Below are 23366 nucleotides of genomic sequence, written 5' to 3'. Positions count from 1 at the left end.
TGTAACGCGTCCCTCAGGTGCGTGCCGTGCCGTGTCATCTTTACGTAATGTACCCGCGGCTAAGCCCTGGCCGTCCTGTGGCTGGCGAAGGGGGGGTACACAAGCAAGGGCATTGGGTGGAGTTCGCACCGTGCACTGTCCGGCTTCATCCCACGGTGAACTGCGCGATACCCGGCGATGACCCTCAAACTAATGTTTCTTTGAGCGCTTCACTGAAAACTAACTCTGCTGCTGTTGTAATTAACGAAAATATTCTTAGGTTTTTTCGGTAAAGTCACGTAGGTAAAAAAATTCCAAGAAAACAGTCCTTGTATATATACAAGGACTGTTTCCTTGGAATTTCTCTGACTTGATGCAGCAGTCGTGCTGTGACGGTTCCACCTGAAGACGGAAGCTTGTGTTGCCTCCGAAACGTCGTGATTTTTATTTTATTTTTATTTTACTTTTATTCATTTTAAATTTTTTACCTACGTGACTTTACCGAAAAAACCTAAGAATATTAATTCTTGCAGTTACGAAAGCTTCAAATCTAGAATTAACGAAAATAGTAAATAAAGCCGGTTTCCCACCCCACCACCCCCCACAAACAGATGCTCGCGCAAATACGCGCACAGATGCCCGAGGGGAGTGGCGTAGCTGCCGGGTGTGCAGGCGGTGAAACTGCACCGAGGTTGGAGTGGCCCAGGCGCCGGGCTAAGGAGTGAGGTGGCGGGGGGGGAATGGAACAAAGTGTGGGCCTCCGTTTTATTATTCATTGCACAAGGGCACGTGCCAACGACGCTACTAGGCCACAGCCTATGTCTGCAGTTGAGGATCATGTGTAATGTGCAGCAACATCTGTCTGTGTGATGTAGAGCTCGGTGAAGTGGAATGTGTGCGTGACTGTTGTTGTGCGGTACGGGAAAATGGGGAGCTGAGTGCACTTGTCGAAGACTGGTACCAGCGGTGTCAAGATCGGCCTCTTATGGGCAGTTGGAGGCAGTCGCCCTCCAACAGCAACGGAGGGCGGAGGAGTGACACTCGCAGCAACGAGCGGAGTGCCGGGCGGCAAAAACGCAGCAAGTTGGCACAGTAGGGGGTACAGCTGGTGCATGTGCCAGTCATCTCCGTCGGTCAACCCATGGCACCTGGGTCTGTCCCGTGATCTCCCGTCAGCGAGTCTTTGACACTTGATGTGGCAGCCTCAAAGTGCACCTGGCCTGGCACAGGCGCCGTGAGAACGTCACTTAGTGGCGAGCGGCGGGTATTGTTGTGTGTGCGTGTGACCTTTTTGTGGCCACGATGGCTTTCTCCCTGATAAGGAGAATTATCTCTTTGTCGTCTCATCTCAAACACTCGAAGAGGCAACCCCCAGTGGCAGCTGTCACCCCGTCATAGATGCAAGATGACTCGGCACCTGGCCTGCAAACGGTCATTAGTCTACCAGAAAGGAGGGGGGGAGGGCGCTGGTTGCTATGAATAATCCAATTTGAGTCATTTACAGGGAATTTTGGAATTTAAAAAATAATTTTGACCCTGGCGCAGACAACGTAATAATAGCCTACTCTTAAAAATGACGTCGGGGGGTTCCCTTGAACGTCCGCCGTGAAACGGACGGCGTGGAATTCTTTGGTTATTCTGTTTTTTTTCACCCCAACGTAGTACTAACCAGGGCGGCCGCCGGAGTTCGAATCGCGAGCCTCTGCAGCAACGCAGCGAGAACGCGCGTCAGTGCCCGGCTACTTCACCCGCCCCCCCCCCTGGCACGCAAGCGGTTACTCAAAAAAAGGGAATTGGCTCAACAACGCGAAGGCCAGGCCTTCCTGGACACGAGTGCTCGTGATTCATTGAGGTTTCCTGGGTAAAGTTTGGAACGTACGACGTCTTTTTTCGGCGTGACAGATTGCGCCGTGCAAAATGGATGACTCAAATAATATAATTGTCAGTCCACTGCCTTGAAGGCTCTGCCCCACACCGTATCGGTGTTGGGCGTTGTTTGAGCATACTTCACCACGCTGGTCAGTGCCGGGTTGGTGGAGGGGAGTGCGGGGTGTGTGTGGGTGGGGAGCGGTGGTCTAGCGGTTAGCGCGCTCAGCTATGAACCCGGCGACCCGGGTTCGATTCCCGCTCACGGCCAACACCACCAGTGACGATCATCTGAACCGGTCCTGGGCCTCCCCTAGGTCGACTCAGCCTGAAATTAGTACTTGTGTAATCATCGCCACTGGGGAGACAAAGGCGGCCGGGCGTGGTGCTGGCCACCCACCCCTCGTGTACCGTTCTGGCCTTCATAGGTGCTCGCTAACAGCACTTGTCCCTACAGTCTGTTAAGGCTATACGGGGGATCTTTGTCTTTGATGTCGTGTCCACTTATCGCTCACCGGTGATGTTGGCCACGGTCGGCAATAAAACTCAGGTTGTTAGATTCATGGCGCAGTGCGCTAAACGCTGTGCCACCCCTCCCTCCCCCACGGCATGCCTACATTAATGTGTGCCTGTGACACAAAAATATACCCCTGATTATCCGAATGAGGGAAGTGGTGGCGTGGCGGTTAGCTCACTGCACTTGCAACCCGGTGACCTGAGTTGGATTCCCATCCCACGGCTAACATCGGTCAGGAACGATATCTGAACCGATTCCTGCCTCCCCCCTTCATCAACCCACACTGACCAAAGGACCCTGATAACCAACAGGGCACAAGCGAGGTGTCAAAAAATACTTGCGCGTTACGCAACGTGAAACCAGCTACAAGAATGCATTTAGCTTGAGTGAGATAAATAATAAATAAAAACCCTTGGGGAAAAAAGAAACTTTCCTTGCGTGAGTAAATAAAAAACACACAAAACCCCAAAACGAATTTGCAACGTTTTAACACCGAAAGCCAAAAAACGCGACGAGACGCCCGGGCAGCCCGTGGCAGCCTCGGCGATACGGAGACAGCGGTGGCACGCGGCGGTGGCACGCGGCGGTGGCACGCGGCGGTGGCACGCGGCGGTGGCACGCGGCGTTGGCACGTGGGCGGTGGCACGCGGCGGTGGCACGCGGCGTTGGCACGCGGCAGTGGCACGCGGCGGTGGCACGCGGCGGTGGCACGCGGCGGTGGCACGCGGCGGTGGCACGCGGCGGTGGCACGCGGCGGTGGCACGCGGCGTTGGCACGCGGCGTTGGCACGTGGGCGGTGGCACGCGGCGGTGGCACGCGGCGTTGGCACGCGGCAGTGGCACGCGGCGGTGGCACGCGGCGGTGGCACGCGGCGGTGGCACGCGGCGGTGGCACGCGGCGGTGGCACGCGGCGGTGGCACGCGGCGTTGGCACGCGGCGTTGGCACGCGGCGTTGGCACGCGGCGGCACGTCGCTTCTCGGCCTGGAGCCCGGGGCACTGCGGCTCGGCGTGGAGGCCGCGGCGTTTTGACGCGGACTCAACCGTGCCCGTCGGTGCCGTCTCTGTGCGTGTTTGCCGCGCGCAGTCATTTGCAGCTTCTCCGGCGGCGTGCCCCATGGGCTGGCCCTGGACATCGGCGAAGGCGTGCAGCTTCTGGAACGGTTCGACGGTGAGTGTCGGCTCTCCTTCCCCACCGCCCCACTGCTCCCCCGCCGCCGCTCGGCTGACCGGCACCGACTGTGCCGGTCAGCTTGACAATGTGCCGATGTAGTGCAGAGTTCTTCGGGAACCGCTGTGGCTGCCGCTGCTGCGAGGGGATATGGCCTCGGTTGGAGCCAATTTAAAAAGACGGCTTGATTCGGGAATTAAAGAATGTGTTTTTTAAAGGAGGGAAGATTTTTCTAAAATGTAATTGAGAAGCCGTGTAGATTTTCGAATGGTAGTGATGGTGAGTGTCCACGAGCCTTCCTCCCTGCCCCCCCCCCCTATTCTCTCACACTCACCCACACTCACACACACTCACCCACACTCACACACACTCACCAACACTCACACACAAACACGACTCCCCCAACCTCATCTGGTGACCAGACGAGGCCCTGCTGGCCACAGTGGCTTTGTGTAGATGCTCCGTGAGTTCCGAGAGTGGACTGCTGCTGCTGGTGGTGGTGATGGAGATGAGATTGCATTTATATTCCGCCCATGACGTGACAAGCGTCTCTGAGCGCAGGTAACGGGATTGGGGGGAGGGAGGTGAGAGTCTCTTGGCTTTGACTTCAGTTGCCGCCAATGCCAATTGAAAGCACCGCCCTGATTCAAGGAATGAAAATAATGATGATTTTTCTTTTTAATTGAAGCAGCTTTTTAAAAAAGAACTAGTCGGCACAGATGGTGAGCTCGTGGGTAAGTTTAGTTATTTTTATCTTTGAGCTATAAAAAAAGGAGAATTGAGAGATTGAAATGGTTTGAGTCATAATGCGGCAAAGGAAGCGAGTATTTTTTTTATTTATTTCAGTTCTTTATTTTCATATCTGGGATTCTCAGCAGCAGTCACTGGTGTGCTAGTTTCTCCACACAACAGTTAGAATTAATGAGATCTTACATTTTCGTGCCTGATTTCAACACCCATCTGGTTCTCTGGCAGTTTCTATGCAGAACAAAATGTATCTCGTCCCGCAGTGTGATGCAGCGTTCCGCGGGGTTTCAAACTCATAGCTTGTGTTCTTTTTTAATTCACCCATGTGGTGACTCGCTTGGCCAAACAGATTTCGATTCGCGATGTCTACCGCAAGCGGTGAATATCAATCTCTTGCCGCTCCTTATAGAATTGATTCGATACAGTTTTTTTTTAAACGACTTAACGTAAATTAACAGGGTAATTTATTAATGTTACAAATGCACGACTGACCTAATTGAATGTGACAGTTGTGAAATGAGTGGCTCGGTTTTTTATTGCAACTTTTTTGGAGAGATCTCACCCATTTTCCCTTTTCTAACACGCTTACCTTCAGCCATCATTAAAAAAAACATTAATTTTTTTTTGTAAAAACTTCATTGTCCGCTAAAAATATCGCATGCAACCGGGACACGAGCAATTTAGGAATGCTGCCCTGGTGGAATGGTTAGCGCACCGGAATTACTGGGCAGAGCTCACCGGTTTGACCTCCCGGCGAGGAAGTTGAACTTAACGTGCCTCGTTTCTTAAATTTCCCCAACCCTCTGTCTGCCCACCTGTGTGAATGGGTACGCAACAGTTGATCGGCAGGTCACGTGTAATGGGGTAAAGTGTGGCTATTGCCACCTATTCCAGGCCAGGATATGGAGGAATAGGCCAACTACCCTCCAGAAAAAGCCCCCCAGAGCTCCCTTTAGTGTAACCCCTTCCATCGGAAAAGGTGTGGGCAAGAAATTGCAAAGCTGAAACTTTGCCTTTAATGAGTTATTTTTTTTAATCTATAAAGAAAACAACTATCTTTAGCCATCTTTTCGTGAGAAGCACTGCATGTTCACTGACGATTCACCGAGACATTATGCATCAAAGGCGGCGTTTTATTTTTTGCTTACGAGCCAATGCACCAGGTGCGTTTATGAGATTTTATTTTTGTAAATACATTTGGCCAACACTCTGGCACGGGGCGGTCTGATGGAAATGAGCTACCCCCATCGCATCAGTATGGAAATGCGTTCAGCAGCAGCAGCAGCGTCCCTCACTGCACATTCATGAAATGTAAATTGACCCCCCTGTTTTTAAAATGCCCATTGGAACCACGCCGTCCGGGGAGCGCGTTGTGTTCGCTGTTCGCGGGACTTTAGGTGTCTTGTCGTTTGCGAGCAGGCTGGTACCGGGGCTTCAACGTTAAGAATCCCGACGCCAAGGTGAGCCCCCCCCCCCATTTTCCCGCCCCCCCCTCAGCTTCCCCCCACCTCCCCCCCCCACCTTCCCCCCCCCCCACCTCCACCCTCCCCCGGCAGACATTTTTCCAATTTCGCTTCACAAGAAATGAGATGAGACGGTTCTCGACCCTCGTCGGTACGCTTTGCCCAATTTGGCTTCAAGAGTAATTACAGACTGAGGGGGCGGGAGAGCGGTGGTCACATGGGGCGGCACACCGAGCTATGAACTTGGCGACCTGAGTTTGATGATCCCAGCCCAGGCCCCGCCCCCCCCATTAACCTACCCGCACCAATCGGTGTGGGTGGTTGGGTGGGTGAGTGGGTGGCTGGGTGGGTGAGTGGGTGGCTGGTTGGGTGAGTGGGTGGGTGGGTGGGTGGCTGGGTGGGTGGGTGAGTGGCTGGGTGAGTGGGTGGGTGGCTGGGTGAGTGGGTGGGTGGCTGGGTGAGTGGGTGGGTGGCTGGGTGAGTGGGTGGGTGGCTGGGTGGGTGGGTGAGTGGCTGGGTGGGTGGACGGGTGAGTGGGTGGCTGGGTGGGTGGGTGTTTGGGTGGGCGAGTGGGTGGGTGTACAGTTGAGTGGGTGGGTGGCTGGGTGGGTGAGTGGGTGGGTGGCTGGTGGGTGGGTGGGTGAGTGGATGGCTGGGTGGGTGGGTGGCTGGGTGGGTGGGTGGGTGGCTGGGTGGGTGGGTGGGTGGCTGGGTGGGTGGGTGGCTGGGTGAGTGGGTGGCTGGGTGGGTGAGTGGGTGGCTGGGTGGGTGGGTGGCTGGGTGGGTGGGTGGCTGGGTGGGTGGGTGAGTGGGTGGGTGGGTGGGTGAGTGGGTGGGTTGTTGGGTAGGTGAGTGGGTGAGAGACTGAGGGGCTTCGTGGCTGTCACTGCAAGCATCTTAACCGGACGAATTGGGGGGGAATCAGAGGGGAACATTTTCTACCAGACAACTCAGGCTCCGCTTGATCTCTGTTTGTTTTTTTAGGTTAGGCCACATAGTACTGCGGTGTTTATGCCAAAATGCATGTCATGCTCAAATAAACCCTCATTAACGACACTGTGGAGAGGCCCTTATCCAGCGGTAGATTGGCAAAGGGCTGAAAGGTTTTAACCATTTTAACCACCTGAGCTGTGGACGTTATAACCCCAAATATATCCCTGTGTTTCACTTACAAGGCAATGTTCAATAACGATGAAGGTGGTTGATGACCTTCGATCTGCGCTATCACATCGATGTCAACGCTGGCCACGACGGGTGGCTATGAACACACTTTGTGTTGTGGTTAAACACTATGACTTGTACGTTGCACTCTGAATAACGTCATGTTTGTTTCTTTCAGGGGATTTTCCCGGCCTCCCACATTCACGTGAAGGAAGCGACCGTCGGCAATAGAGGGTGAGATGAGACTGCACCTTTTTGGGTGGGTGGGTGGCTGGCTGGGTCGGTGGGTGGGTGAGTCGGCTGGGTGAGTGGTGGGTGGGTGATTGGGTGGCTGGGTGGGTGGGTGGCTTTGGCTGGGTGGGTGGGTGGCTGGGTGGATGGCTGGGTGGGTGGGTGAGTGGGTGGGTGGGTGGCTGGGTGGCTGGGTGGGTGGGTGGCTGGGTGGGTGGCTGGGTGGTTGGGTGGATGGCTGGGTGGATGGCTGGGTGGCTGGCTGGGTGGGTGGGGGTGTGGGGTGTGTGGGTGGGTGGGTGAGTGGGTGGCTGGGTGGCTGGGTGGGTGGGTGGCTGGGTCGGTGGCTGGTTGGGTGGCTGGGTGGGTGGGTGGGTGGCTGGCTGGCTGGGTGGCTGGCTGGCTGGGTGGCTGGGTGGGTGGGTGGCTGGGTGGGTGGGTGAGCGGGTGTCTGTTATTGCAAGCATTTTAACCAGACTAATTGGGGTGAATCAGAGGGGAACATTTTCTACTGACAACTCCTGACAACTCAGGTTCTGCTTGATCCGTGTTTCCTTTTTAAGCTAGTCCACATAGCACTGCGCTGTTTATGCCAATATGTCATCAACCCATACAGTTTTGGCATGAAAACTACTCCGTTGGCTATCATCAACAAACAAATATCGATCGTAGTTTTGGCCTACAAAAAACCTCCGTTTCACAAGCATTTGCCTGACAAACACAAGTTTGGCATGCTCAGTCACCCGTTTGTCTTCAAGAATGAGCCAGTGGACAATTCGTCTCCTTCACGTTTCGGTTTCTCCACGTGCAAAAAAAAAGTATTTCGTACACAACCCCATCGGCCGCCGCGGCCTTCCCGGCAGTGCAACAATGTCGGCAGCATTGTTTCAGGAAAAAGAAAACTCGGTCCCAGTTTCGACAAACGCTGAGGCAATGCCTTGCTGGAATGCCTTGCTCGAATCAATGCTGGGGAGCTGACGACGCTGGAAATTTGCGTTGCCTCTCAAGTAGTTGTGAGCTCGCGGTGGATACGTGCGGCCACAGCGCGATCGGAGTTCAGTGCAGGTGCGTTGAACTTGTTTGGCACCACACGTAGCCAACGGTGCTAATCAGAGGCGCGGTGGGAACCGAAGTGTTGTCGCCCGCCACAAAGTTTTTTCGACAAGCCCTACACGGCCTTCGGTGAGCAGAGGATGCCCCCACTCATGCCCTAAGAGCACTGAGCTCGAGGTTGTTATCGTGATCGGAAACCTGTAAGCCTGTACTGCACCTCTAATCGGAGCGTTTAAAGGGCTGCCATTTCTCAGTGTGATCTTCTTAAACCCGGACCTCCGATAAGCATGGTTGGCTACGTACGGTGTGAAAGACGTTCAACATACAATTGTGCATACGTACACACAACACAACGCACCTCTTCCCCTCACATTGCAAGGCAATTCATCTTGGCGTGCACATCATTAAGCCAACAAAGTGGCTTATCACGTGGGAATTTATCGCAGCCAAATACTCTAAATGCGTGACGTTGATTCTAAATGTGGAGGGGAAAAATCGGAGGACCCGGAGGAAAATCCACACGACCACAGGGAGAACAAGCAAACTCCAAATATACAGCAGGCGCCAGGGACGAGATCTAACCCCCGGCCTCCTGTATACCAGGCGAGGGAGTTAACATCTCCCCAATGGCTGCACACGTGTCAAACAAACTGCAGAAGTGCCATGATAAAAAAAAAAGTCCAAATGGCTTGAGCTTTCTTAGCGGCCTGACTATCTATATTTGCCGGGTGCTCCTGACTCCACAAGAGGTGTTCACGTTCTCGCTGGAGCGACCTGAAAGAATCCAACGCGGGTCACAGTGTGCTATTTCAGAAGCGCGCGTCCCCGACGCAGACCCACATCACTTCCCTTGGCAGCTCAACTTCGAATTTGCACTGCGCCAATGGGCAAATCGCCCGGAATTGCGCCCGATCTTATCGGATCTCGGAAGCTTAGCAGGGTTTTTTGGAGCCTGTGGATAGTTGCCCGCATGAGCAGCCGCCGCAATCAAACGGGGTCGCGAGAGGCAGCGGGGCGACGTATTTAGCCAGCGTAGTGAAATCCATCGTCGGAGGGTAGTTCCACGCTCCCACTTCCTGCGCTTCTCGCCTTCGCTGAACCGCTGCGACCGGTGCGATGAGGCATCGTCACATGGTGGCCCATGGAGCCGCACGGCGTGGGGAAGGCCTGAATGGGGCCGCGCGTACAATGAACGCAGCGAATGAGCGGCAACCGGCGAAACGTTTCCGAACGTTAGTGGCCGAGCCTCTCCCTACGCGAGCGGGTTACCCCTTGCAAGTGCCGAGACATTCATGTTCATCTCCGTCAGACGCCCCCCCCCCCCCCCCTAATGCTAATGCATGTATAGGTCGCAGATAAGGCAGCGCTGCGCCGATTACGTTGAACCCAGGGTGAGAAACAAAGCCATTCGCGTTCTCGCCAAGCCGGGGTCTGGGAGGCTAAGAATCTTCATTACGACGGCGAAACGATACGAAATGTCAAGCCAACCCCCGGCGCTTAGCGGTCGGCCGGCGTTCCTGAAAGAGGGGCCAAGAGTAGCCACCCCGCGCTTGGAAGCCGTCGGGAATCTCGGCCAACATTTGCTGCCTCGCTCGCTCTCTCTCGCTCGCGCACGTGCGCGTGTGTGTGTAAGTGTGTGTCGGGAGCGATAGTGGAGCGGTTAGCGCGCTGCTCTATGAACCCGGCGACACGGGTTTCGATTCCCGCTCACTGCCAACATCAGTGACAATTATCTGAACCGGTCCCGGGCCTCCCCTAGGTCGACTCAGCCTAAAATGAGTACCTGGTGCGGTGTGTAAACATTGCCACTACGGAGACAAAGGCGGTCGGGCGTGGTGCTGGCCACCCACCCCCTCGTGTACCGTTCCGGCCTTCATAGGTGCTCGCTAACAGCACTTGCCCCTACAGTCTGTTTAGGCTATACAGGGAATCTTTGTCTTTGTCGGCCATCATGGGGGCTCGCTAACATCGCTTGCCCCAAACAGTCTGTTAAGGCTATATCGGGAATCTTGGTTTTTCTCTTTGTGTAGTGTGCTGCGCTACCCAGTTGGATTTCGGTTCACGGCTAACATCAGTGACGAATATCTAAAACCGGTCCTGGGCTTCTCCTAGGTCGACCCAGCCTCAAATGAGTACCTGGTGCGGTGTGGAAACATCGCCGCTAGGAGACAAAGGCGGCCGGGTGTGGAGCTGGCCACCCACCCCCTTGTGTGCAGTGTCGACCTTCATAGGTGCTGCTCGTTAACAGCACTTGCCCCAACAGTCTTTTAAGGCTACATGGGGATCTTTTTTTTCGTGGCCTCACCAAGCCGGCGGCCAGTGAGGGCAAGCGTGAACTTTAACCCCCCCCCCCCCCCCCTTCAAAGAGGTGATGCGAATGTCGTTAATACTAAAACTAAACTATTTATATTTTTTTAGAGAAGGTCCATTGAGCTATATAGCTATTTTTTCAGAAGCAACCTAGTCACAAATAATGGCTTATTGAAGTGGCTTATCACATGGAAATGCATAGCGGCCAAACACTCTTGAACGCATCTTTCTAATCTTTCTAAATGTGGAGGGAAAAACCGGAAGAACCGAAGAAAAATCCACGCGACCACAGGGAGAGAGACACGCAAACTCCAAATATACAGGCGTCATGGTCGGGATTGAACCCACGACCTCATGGCGACCCCATTTTCCACTGGCACATCCGAGCCGAACCAGCGTGGGGTCCCTCACGCTGTGGGAGTTTTACATTTGGCTGTTTAAATTTCGATTTAAAGCTTGCGTGACTGCAGGGATTCATCTTCTTGGTTCTTTCGGTAAAGTCACGTAGAAGGGAAGTAATAAAATAATAAAATAAAACACAATAAAATAATATAATAAAATAATATAATATTTTTATTTGTATAATTTTATTACTTCCCTTCTACGTGACTTTACCAAAAGAACCAAGAAGATTTGGCCGTTTGTTGAGCTGAACCGGAACAAAAACCGCGATACGACGGCCACGCCAAGACACCCGGACCTGGTTCGGGGCCAAGCAGGGCCAGGGGCGGGGCTTGTGGCTCGTTCCTTATTTGACGTCACGGCGAAACCAGCCTGGCGTAGTGGGAGGAAGAGCATTTAGATTTGGACGGCGGCTGGCTCGATTCTGCCAAAGTATAGTGTGCATGCTGCAGGAGTGACCCCTCCAGGGTCAGTATTTAAATGAGGGGGGGGCACACCCCCTCCTCCACGCAAGAACATTTCTTGCTCTCCAAAGGGGGTCACGTTTGTTTTCGAATGGGTTCACACTGACGCCTCTGAAATCCTCCACAGCCAGCTGGTGTGAGTAATTACGTGTTTTTGTTATTGGTACCTCTCTTCAATAATAATAACAACACGAATAATTTCAAGCCCTTTGTTCAGCCCACGGCTGGATGAAAGCCTCCGCATGCTTTCGGTTTGTGTGTGTTGTTTGTCCATACTTTCACCGCACTGGCCAGTGAGGGTTGGTGAAGTGTGGAAACCAGGGTCAGTTCAGATGTCACCGGTCGGCCGTGGCTGGGAAATGGAACTCGCTGGATTCGTAGGGCGAGCTTGCTAGCCACTGCCCCGGCACTGTCCCCTTCTCCCGTCTGTTGAATGCAGTGCTCGTCTTCATCAGAAGTTAATCACCATTCCCCCTTTATGTGCTGCTTATTTGGTCTGTTAAATGGGCGGGTTCCCTCCTCTAAGGATGCGTCACCTCATTAACGAACTCATTGTGGCAACGCGGCGAGCGTGCGTGCGTGCGTGCGTGCGCGCGCCCGCTTGCCCGTTCCAGCATGGCTGTATCTGCACACGAATTGATTTGATCAGGTCGCGCATGCGGCATCACGGGGTCTACGGATGCAAAAATGTGCCTCATACTCTTTCCACGTGGGTTTTCAAGTGGCTTTTCACCTGACTTTTCACGTGATTTTTCAAGTGGCTTTCCACGTGGCTTTTCACGTGGCTTTTCACGAGGCTTTCCACGAGGCCTTTCATGTAGCCTTTCTACGTCTGCAGGACACGTGAGGCCCGTCAGAATTTTGGCACCGAATTAAGCCGACGGTAGGAGGATTTGCTATCGGGCAGGAGCTTAAAAAACTCTCGCACTGCATGGAGAGACAATGATGCGGGTTGTCTTAAAGTTTAATTTTCACATATCCTCGGCTTACGGTAAAAGTTTTCTGAAACAAAAAAAAGTGGTTAAAATTTTCGCAATTGTTCAACAGTGCTTGCGGAGAATTAGGTTTCATTTCCAGAGCTGTTGAGGCAAATATAACAGCAGCACTATTTAATCCTGCCGGGGCACATTCCTATTGCCGAACGCCACGAGGACGTTTTATTAGGCTGTCCATCTTAACGGTTTCTCTTCAAAATAAGATTGTCACACGGACGCCTCAAGTGCGTTTGTATACAACGGCGCTCTCAAGCCGACGGAGATGAACGTTCGGCCCTTGTAAGTGACCGCTCCCGTGTCGGGCCCCGTGACGTACTGCTGCACGAGCTTCGGTCGACTTTCTCCCCCCCCCCTGCCGCACGGCGAAATTAATTCTGAGGGTCTTTATTTATTTATTTTTGGTTGCGGATAACAAGTGCAAATTAATGACTGCATGGAAGACGTACGGCTCCGCCGTGTGACTCACAGGACCTTAGTCAATGGCCGCCATGCAAATCAGCGTCCCTATAGGGAGAAGCAACGCGCCTTTTGCGTGTCTTTGCTTTACGGCGCTTTAATTAGAATATTGTATCAGGATGGTGTGCGGACTGTGTATAAATCGCACGCACGCGTATATGGTGTGCACACAGGGTTTGTGTGTGTGTTCGCGCGTGTTTCTCTGTGTGTATATGTGTGCGTTTCTCTGTGTGTATATATATATATGTGTGTGTCATTACATTTGTATGTCTATGGTATTATGGTCTTGTGTGAGTTTGGATAAAGAAGACACGTTATGGCATTAGTGTGAGAGCTTGCTAACCCACAAATTCAGCATGTGATCATCACCATCATCATCAGGCGGTCAAGATTAGCGGCGATTACCTGAACTCGTCTTGGGCCTCCTCCCCTAAGTCGACTCGGCCTTAAATGAGTACCTGGCGTGATGCATAAACATCAGCTCTAGGGAGAAAAAGGTGGCTGGGGCATGGTGCCGGCTGTACTGTGCCCGTTTTGGGTCGCCGTGCCGGCTTTCATCGGTGTCCACACGCAGAACTTGACCCAACGGTCTCTTAGAGGCTACGCGGGGTACCATTACCCCCTTCCCGGGCTATCCCCTCCCCATTTAAACCTTCATCTTCTCCCTCCACGTGGTGTCCCCCACTTGCTTGGGGCAGCGTGGGCCCCCTTTCCCCCTCCTTTCACCGTCTCCCCCCCCCCCCCCCCCCCCCCACTCCTTCATGTGAGTCCAGTTGCGTCGGGGACTGTCTCCATGTGAATTGCGATACCCGGTCACGCGAGCCGTTCGGCGTGCTGCGTCGGGCTCGCGTGTTTGCTACGGGCCACAAAAAAACAAACCCAAAGTCCTCACGGGTACCTTTGTGTGTGGCGGAGCAGGAAGTACGAGACGGTGGCCGCCGTGGAGGACCCCACGGTGGCGGAGGTGACGAGCACGCTGCGCGAGTGGGGCCTCCTGTGGAAGCAGCTCTACCTGGTGAGCGTGCGTTGGTGCGCGTGGCGCACGCCTCTGTACGTTCGTAATGAAGTGTTTTATTTTTTGGGGGGGGTGAGATCGCGTGAATGAAAATGCGTCGCGAACCCACCTCCGCCCGGCACAGCCAATTAGTCACTGCTTCGGCGCACGCCGGTTGCGTGCGTAGTGTGGAGAGCAACAACCCGCAAGAGCGTTGAGTACTTGGACGTTTTGCTGGTGCTTATAACAACAGGCGTCATCAGGCGATCGCCAGATTGTTGTGGGTTTGCTCTCCAACACAACCGGTGGTGCTGAAGTAGTAACTAATTGGCCGTGTCGGGCGGATGTGGGTTTGCGACACATTTACATTTGCGTGATCTCACCCCGCAAAAAAACGTTACAATAAATAATATTGGTCGCGAAAGTGTAAGTGTGTTTATGGACCAAAAATAATGATGATGATTATGATGCAAATCATAACGCGCTCGATATTTCATGGGACGTAAATGACCGGGACTCTTGAGGTGGCCACGGTGAGTGTCGAAATCCGGGCTAAAGAGGCACCACCCACCACTTCGTGTGCCGTGCCAGCCTTCATAGGTGCTCGCTAATAGCACTTTCCCCAACAGCCTGTTAAGGCTACACCGGTGTGGGGGGGGGGGGGAATCTTTGTCTTTGTACTTATATCCCACTTTAAATTCTCTTTGTGGACCGGTGGCACATCAAAACGCTGGCAGTGTGTAATATTCAGCGTTGAAATGTATACCGCAGCCCATGGCTAAATGATGAAAAAAACAGATCGCATGAATATGAAAACACCTCCTTCGTTTAAAAATAATTGCCTGCCCACACTTGATTCCCCATCTCGCACGGCGGCGATTCGCAAACCCACGCGGCAGCGACAAAACATCACCGCCGGTAAAACGCGACTCGCCCGGACGGTGGACAGCGGCGCAATTCATCTCAATTACCACCCCATTAGGTGGAAGGGGGGGAGTGGTGGGGGGTGAGGGGGCGGGGGGGCGATGCAATGCTCGCGTAGAAATCCGCAGATGCAGGGCACCGCCGAGCGAGCGCCGTCGTGCGGCAGCTCTCCTGACCCACGTCTTCCGTTTGCGCGAGACACAACGGGGACGCGTTTGTCCGTTCCGTTCTGCCAATCGTGAGAACGGCCGTCACGTTTTGTTTTCCCGCCCACTTGAAGTGCCCGGGCGGCTGGCGGTGCGCGGTGCGAGCCCCGCTGAGTTGTCTCGGTTTTGCCGGATCTCCGTTGCCGGCCGTGCATATTTTAACGTCAAACTGACACAAGTTATTTTCACGTGTGTGTCTGTGTGTGCGTGTGTGTGTTCCGAACGCAAAGTAAAAAATTTTTTTGTAATATATACTTTTTCTTAGTAATAAAAAATATATTTAAGAAAAATTGGAAGCATATGCAAATATTAGTTGGGTGTGCGGCTTTGGTCATGTTTCACCGTCTCCCCCTGCGCGATTATTTTGCGCGCCGCCGTCGATCGCACGGAGCAAAACAAAAGTGGGGCTCGCGACGAAGCGATGCTACAACAACAACCGCCATTCACCACTAAGTGGCAGTGACGTCGCCACGGCGCTTGTGCCAGGCTACGTGCACGTTAAGGGCACGTGAAGTGTCGAATGCCCGCTGGCAGGAGGTCACGGGGCAGATCCAGGTGACATGGGTCGACTGACTGAGATGACTGGCCGATACACGCATGCACGCGCGCGGACAAAAACAATCAAAAGGGTGGCCTGTTGGGGAAACACCACAATCCTGCACGCACGCATTCACCGTCGCGCGATCGGCTTCCCTACCCTTCCACTCCGCTGTCGCTAATCTTAATAATTAGAGACATCAGATTGTGGCCGCAGTCGCTCAGCGATGCCAAGGGTGGTGGGGGGGGCTGGCTGTCCCACTTTGTTATCGTCCCCGACTCCCGCGATCATTGAATGGGTGCTCTGCGTGTTTGGGGGGAAGGGGGGGAGGAAGCTGCCCCTGTCGTCTCTCTGTTGTCGTCGATTTAGCACGCTTGGCACCATATGGTGCGAAAGAAGTTCAACATACACACATACTGCAGTTTAAGGGGGGGCAAGCGACCTCCTGCCAAGACGCTGACCAGAGACACACCACTGCTATCATCTGCCGCCGGCCTACTACCACAGCCACTGCCTTTTTTAACTCTCAATTTACTCTGATCCTCCGGTGTCCTGAAATAAACAGCGCGTTTTTGCCGTGGTGTTAACTTTGCGGTGTTGGCACGCCCTGGCTTGGAGACGTTCAGGGCTTCATTTCGGCCGGGTCTGTCTGGGTCGGCGGCCCTGAAAATATGTCCTCACCTTGTCATACCACATCAAGTGTACCCCTTGCTGCGGCTGTGGGGTTACTAGTCGCATGCCTGCTCTAGTCTGCGAGCGACCTTGAACATGTTGATTGAGAAATTAGTCTCTGGGCATGTTGTTGTGTTGTGTCCATTCGTGGTCTCTTGAGGGTCTATCGTGACACAAGTAGGGATAAGAGTATAAAGAAAAGACACTTTTCCCATTTTTCTTATTTATCGGTGTCGTATGGCGACGCAAAAAAAACATCCGTTCATTCCGATCTTTCGCACGGCAGCGCGAACCCTTGAGCTGGAGAACGTCACACGGAAGCGGGCACCGCAGGGCTACACACGAGATGCACTCCACGTCATCTCTGGTCCACACGGTGGGGGCAGTGCTTTCTCCATCTCGTGCAGCCGTGCGGTGACAGCATGAGTCACCGTGTCGCACTCAACGTGATATTTCTTAATTCTCGGAATTTGGAGCTGTGAAAAGGAAGTCACAGCGACGGTGGCCTCACTCGGCCGCAATTATGAAACGTTGAAAGCGGAACATCACTCTCGCTTCTAGATTTTAAGCTTTCGTGACTGCAAGGATTCATATTCTTAGGTTTTTTCGGTAAAGTCACGTAGGTAATAAAATTAAAATTAATAAAAATTAAATAAACATCACGACGTTTCGGAGGCACGAAGCTTGTGTTGCCTTTTAAACGTCGTGATTTTTATTTTATTTTTATTATTTTCTATTTTTTTACCTACGTGACTTTACCGAAAAAACCTAAGAATATGAATATCACTCTCGCTGCCGAGTGCCTTGGTCTCTCTTTCCCAAGATCGCAACCTGCTGCGGCTGGGGGCAGGGGGGGGGGGTCACTTCATGATGTCGTGAACTTGATCGTGTCACACTCTCCTCCCTGTGCGATCCTTACCTGTTGACACCATGGTGCCGTGATTTTAAAAGGGCCCGGGCACGACTTATTTGTCTATTTATTTATTGATGTGTTTATTGCTTTATTTAGAAAAACTTTTCTTTCGGGGGGTGGGGGGAGGAGAGCGCAACAAACATAATATTTATTTTCATTTTTTATTTCACCTTTATTCAACCAGGTACAAAAAACATTGAGGTTCAAAACAGATTGGGATTGGCCACCTGCTTACTGTGCTGCCGCCTCATCGCCCACCGCGGGGGCGGCTGGCCCGCGCGTAATCGCTTCGGCATCGTAGTGCCCATTGATGTTTAGGTTTTATAATGAGATAAGCCAGCGATGGAACTGAGACAATATATCGTGTGTGTGTGTATATATACAGCCCAGCCACCGCGTGCCTAAACGGCTTTTGTTCGGCCGGATAGAGGGGGCTAAACGGGCACGGCACGGGCTAGAGAAGAGATGGAGTGGGCTGATCTACCGCGCGACGTGCACGTTTCGTCGAGTGTAGACGACATCGTGTATGTACGTTGAACTTCTTTCGCGCCGTACGTAGCCTACCATGCTAATCGGAGTTGCGGGGGGAAGGACAACAAACTAACACACAAAGGATGTGAAGCTGATTGGATTTTCCGATGACTGGTACCAGCGGTGTCAAGATCGGCCTCTGTGGAGGAGGCTCGTGAAGGGCGCTGCTACTGGGCAGTTGGAGGCAATCGCCCTCCAGCCACGAGGGAGGGCAGAGGAGCGACGCTCACAACAACGAGTGGAGCGCAAGGCGGCTAAAACACAGCAAGTTGGCACAGTAGGGGGCACAAGGTGGTGCATCTGTCAGTCAGTCAGTCAACCCATGGCACCTGGGTCTGTCCCATGACCTCCGGCCAGCAGGCGTTTGACACTTCATGTGGCCTTAAAGTGCACGTAGCCCGGTACAAGTACTGTGGTGATGTCACCGCGAATGGTGGTTGTTGTTGTTGTTGTGAACTCTGGGTAATTACTGATAGCGGACCAGGAGTCAAACTGATGAGTCTCTACGAATCTCCGTGAATCTCTACGTATCGTTGTGAGTCTCTATGAGTCTCCATGCATCTGTCTAAATATCTACGTATCTCTACGAATCTTTACGACGATCACGACCAACGATAACTACGACGATACTAACACAAGTGCCCCCCCCTCCTCCCACGTCCGTGGGTGTCTCCGTGCGGCCATGCAGAGGAACCACGGCGATCTGTTCCACCGGCTGCGACACGTCATTCAGGAGCTGCTGGACCTGCGCCGGCAGCTGCTCTCCGGAGTGCTCACCCAGGAGCAAATCCGTGACGTCAAGCGCCACTCCACGGCACGCCTCGACTGGGGCAATGAGTGAGCGGGGGGGGGGGGGGGGGGTGGGGGGCATCGTCGGGGGCAGCGGAGGGCAGGGCTGGGGTATTGAGTGAGCTGGGTGTTGGGGCAGCTGAAGGCAGGGCTGGGGTATTGAGTGAGCGGGGTGTTGGGGCAGCTGAGGGCAGGGCTGGGGTATTGAGTGAGCGGGGTGTTGAGGCAGCTGAGGGCAGGGCTGGGGTATTGAGTGAGCTGGGTGTTGGGGCAGCTGAGGGCAGGGCTGGGGTATTGAGTGAGCGGGGTGTTGGGGCAGCGGATGGCAGGGCTGGGGTATTGAGTGAGCGGGGTGTTGGGGCAGCGGAGGGCAGGGCTGGGGTATTGAGTGAGCGGGGTGTGGGGGCAGCTGAGGGCAGGGCTGGGGTATTGAGTAAGAGGGGTGTGGGGGCAGCTGAGGGCAGGGCTGGGGTATTGAGTAAGAGGGGTGTGGGGGCAGCTGAGGGCAGGGCTGGGGTATTGAGTGAGCTGGGTGTTGGGGCAGCTGAGGGCAGGGCTGGGGTATTGAGTAAGAGGGGTGTTGGGGCAGCTGAGGGCAGGGCTGGGGTATTGAGTGAGCGGGGCGTTGGGGCAGCGGAGGGCAGGGCTCGGGAAATGAGTATGGCATCGGGCGTTGAAGGGCATGGCTGGGTTAATGAGTGAGAGGGGCATTAGCGCAGCGGAGGTCAGGGCTGGGGTAATGAGTGAGTGTGAGATAGGGGGCAGTGGGGGGTCGGGTTGCTTCCTGTCCTGGCTTTTCCAGCATCATTCTCTTGTTGAGGTGGCTGCCCAGGGAAATCTGCGAGTCTTCCCAGTTCATTAAAAGTCCCGTTTATTTTTTTCGGTTGCTGAACAATACCGTACCGTATCACGCTCCACGCATTGTGTTTAGAACACAGCTCTCCCCACCCCTCTCTTGGCTATTGTGCGATGCTGTTCTTTCCACGGTACGTCCCTGGGAGACACGACGTGGGACAGTGTCTCTGGACACGACGTGGGACATAGTCTCTACTAGATGATAATGTAAAGGTGCACTGCTCCCGTGATTTCCTAATCTCCTAAGAGGAAGAGTGTACCGGGCGGGCCGCAGAAGGGCAAACAAGCCGTCATCAATCCCAGAGATTCTTCGGCGGGATCGGTTCATCGGGTGCTTTGCTCAGGATATCGGTGTCGGTCCGCATCTTTGAGCGCCGTTTCTAACGCGGCGCTAAAGTCGGAGGTTTCGAGGGCTCTGGCTGGCAGAGCTCGAGAACGGCGTGCAACGGGTGAAGGCGACGATACACAAACACCCAAGCACGGGCCCGTGGTGGCAAGCGGCCGCGCGATGTTAGCGGCACCCCGTCAAAGTCGCAACGGACGAGAAATTGAGCAAGACCGTTGTGATTATTCTTTGGGTCTTTCGGTAAAGTCACGTAGATAGAACAATAAAATAATAAAAATGTAAAATTAAAATAAAGTGAATAAAAAAATAATACAAAATTTTCACCTGATTGCTTGTGTCGCGATCGAAACGTCGTGATATTTTTATAATTTTTTATTCACTTTTTCATCTTTATTTTTTATTATTTTATTGTTCTATCTGCGTGAATTTACCGAAAACCCAAAGAATATTAATTCCTGCAGTCACGACAGCTTTAAGTCAAGATTTAACCGTTGGGATTATTTGTTATTATTCGAAGAGCTTTTGCGAAAGGGATGACGGACGGTGGGGGGGGGGAGGGGGCGGGGAGAGGAGGTAATTCCCAAGCGGAGGAGTGCGAGAAGGCTGAAGAGAGGGGAGAAGTTGTTGTTGTTGTGACCTGCAGACGTGGTGGTTGAACTCAGCCCAGACGAGACGCAACCGTCAGAGTTGAGGGCTGTGACCGAGCGTAAGTCCAGCCTTAAATTTTGTGAGCGCATCAGTGTCTGCGGGGTGGGCTGCTGGAGAAAGAGCGAGTCTGTGGTGGTGGTGATGACGACGATTGGGTGTAGGCATGCATGGCTTGTTGGCCTGGCAGGGTTTGTCTTGGGGTTTGAAGAGTTGAGCCTCCTGCAACCAGGAGTTTGGGGTAAAAGTCACGGATGCAGGAAAAATTGCTGACTCGCCAGATGCCGCATTCCGCAGGGCAGCACCATATGGCTTCACAATTTGTTCCGTGGTAACCGGAAAAAAAACAAAACCCCAACGCTAAAATTAACACATTTGAGCAGCAGGAACAGCAGCAGCAGTAGCAGCTTATGTAACGTGATATATAAGCTGTCCTCTTATAAGCCATCACGTCTTATCCTTTGGTATTATGCCACAGATATTTGTTTCTCTCTCTCGCAAATGACATTCGAACGACTGTTTTTCGTACTCGCTTAACCGTCTAATAACGGCCGTTTATTTATTTGCTTACACGTATTTGGACGTTTGGCACGGGTTTTTTATTATTTTCGTGTAGGACGTTACTCAGCGTTGCCGTGCAGTTCGCGAAATGTGCGCGTCCCACGCGTTCCCGTCTGCTTCCTGCCCGGATCGTGTCTGCCGCCATGGCAGATGTTCCCTGCGGAGGCCAGAGGGCAGAGGGCAGTGGGGCCAATGAAAGGCAGTGGGGGGGTCATACGAGATGGAGGGGGAGAGCGAAGTCGTAGGTGGAGCAGGAATGAGCCGGGATTGTGGCGGTGGTGTAGAGTGGCCGTAAATGGGAGCAGCCTGGCAATGCTCGTTGGGTTTGGGGGGGATGTTAACTACCTCGCCTGGTATACAGGAGGTCGTGGGTTCGATCCCGACCCTGACGCCTGCTGTATATTTGGTGTTTGCGTGGCTCTCTCCGGGTTCGTTGAGCTATCATTTGCGGTGAAGTCGCTTCTGAAAAAGAGAATAACAGCCCAAGTGGGCCTGAACCTTGTAAAATAAACATAGTTTAGTTTAATACAGTAGTTCCTCAGTTAACAGTGATATCGGTTAATGGTTTTTCGATTAACGTTTTTCCTCCCATAGGACCCCATGGTTTCGACTAAAGTCAAAATTGTTGATTAACGGAACGTTCACGTGATGCACGCGAGCCATACCTTCAGCCAATCAGTGGTGCCTATTTGTGAACCGTTTAGACCTCGACTGGCTTCGTTTACATTACGTTTCCTGTTTTCGCAGTGGAAACAGCTCTCTTCCCATACTAACAGTTATTTCGGCTCAACAGTAGTTTTCGTGGAACGGTTTAAAACACGTTAACCGAGGGGACCACTGTAGCTCAGTTTTAGTTTAGGCCCGGCTGGCGAGCGCGGAGAGACCGACGATGGTGGAATGTCCACGCGGAAGGATATTGCATTTCTCTCCCCCCACACCGGCTCCCCTGGGGAGCGAATGCTCGTAGCGCCCTAATAGATTGAATAAGACGGCGCATCAGGGGAATGTCCCCCCACCCCCCCCCCCCGATTAGGACGTGCGCGCGTCTTCCCCCGATCGCCGCCGACGACGACGTTTCATCGAACTTCTCGCGCGGAGGCGTTTTTCAATTAGTTGGCGAGGCATATCGATCTGCGTGAGAGTGGGGGGGGGGTGGCGGCTGAGAGTGAAGAAGACAAGGTTGCGGTGAGTAGCGGCAGGGCAATGAGAGCAACTCCTTTGACAGTTGTGTTTTTTTTTTAAACCGAAGACGTCGACAAAAGTGACTGCCCAAGATGCTGGATGGCCAAGCGGTCCGCCCACTCGCTACCGAGCCGTTTGTCTACCCAATAGGGTACTCGAATGTGGGTTTACGACAAATGGGCCACCAGCAATGATGTATTTTATATTTTACCAGTTAAGGCTCGCTTGAGCTGTATGGCTCGTTTTCAGAAGCGACCCGGCCACAAGTGATAGCTCAGCAACGTGGCGTAGAATGTGGAAATGTACAGCAGCCAAATACTCCAAACACAAGTCGATTATAAATGTGGAGGGAAAACCCAGAGGACCCGGAAAAAAATCCCATTAAACTCCAAACATACAGGCATCAGGGTCGGGGTTGAACCCACGACTTCCTGTGTGCCAGGCGAGGTAGTTAACATCTCACCACCGCGGACCCCATAAAGTGGCTCCTCATTCCCATTTTAATGCTGGTGCGCCAGTCCGAATTCTAAATTATCTGCATGTAAAAGGTGAATGGAATCCATGGTGGGTTTTTGCGCAGTCCGTGGGCTGCTTTGACCCTTTCACCTCAATTGGCTGGTAAGTGTAGAGAGACACGATTGGTGGTAAGCGTGCATTGTGAATCTCGAGTTATGTTGATGACTTTAACCCATCTTTTTTTAAGTCTTGTGACCAAATCCTCTTCATTGGCGCACTTGCCCTTGCTTGGATGCTGCACATAAAAAAAAAACATTATGAAACCGCTCTGATTTCACAATGCTCACGTGATGCCGCAGATTTGCGAGATCCGTGGCGTGCGCGCCACTTACGTTTCGGAACATTTTGGGAAGCCGCGGGAGTGAACTCTGGCTCGTGTATTCCTTTGGTAAGCGGCGAGCGCACCGACGGCACGCATACGCCCTTGTGGAGCCTTTCTGCACGGCTGGAAATCTGAAGGCAGTCCAATTTGCCCAAAAGAGAGTGAGAGCGAGTAAAAAAAAGAATAGAAAAATCTGAAGCCAAGCCGCTGCGTTCAAAATTATTTCGCACATGTTGGATGTGGCTGCTCAAAAGCGGCTGGCTCCCGACACGCTGGCTCGCTCGCTACGCGCTGCCGCGCTCGCTTCGCACTCACTCACGACGCACTCGCTTGTGCCGCCGCTCACGGTTACTGCCGCTAACGACGACTTGCCGGCTGTTCCACGGTGCAAAGATAAAGCACGGGCCGAGGCGTCATGGGCAGGGGAATGCTTCGCCGCTATTATGAAATTGCTTCCTTACAAATGCCTGGCCGTCCATTCCACTCTTTAATTCTTTAACTCACCCCCCGCCGCCGCCGTCACCGCCAAAGCAACAAATACCTCGGCGGTATTCTGCGC

At 53.2% G+C, this 23366-nt stretch overlaps 1 protein-coding gene across 1 annotated transcript in view; it reads left to right on the top strand.

Moving 5' to 3' along the window:
• DOCK4 (dedicator of cytokinesis 4) overlaps window positions 1-23366 on the top strand; it is a 130722-nt gene that overhangs the window by 28237 nt on the left and 79119 nt on the right. Inside the window, 5 exon segments of the mRNA XM_061562849.1 lie at window positions 3448-3531; window positions 5698-5738; window positions 7081-7136; window positions 13732-13828; window positions 18280-18428. Of these exon segments, the coding sequence (XP_061418833.1) occupies window positions 3448-3531; window positions 5698-5738; window positions 7081-7136; window positions 13732-13828; window positions 18280-18428 (427 nt within the window).

Source organism: Lethenteron reissneri, chromosome 30, assembly GCF_015708825.2.
Source record: "Lethenteron reissneri isolate LAM-NWPU_2019-01 chromosome 30, ASM1570882v1, whole genome shotgun sequence".
NCBI classification, from domain to species: Eukaryota; Metazoa; Chordata; class Hyperoartia; order Petromyzontiformes; family Petromyzontidae; genus Lethenteron; species Lethenteron reissneri.
The sequence above is the reverse complement of the archived record's forward strand: the minus strand, read 5'-3'. Positions and strand labels throughout refer to the sequence as shown.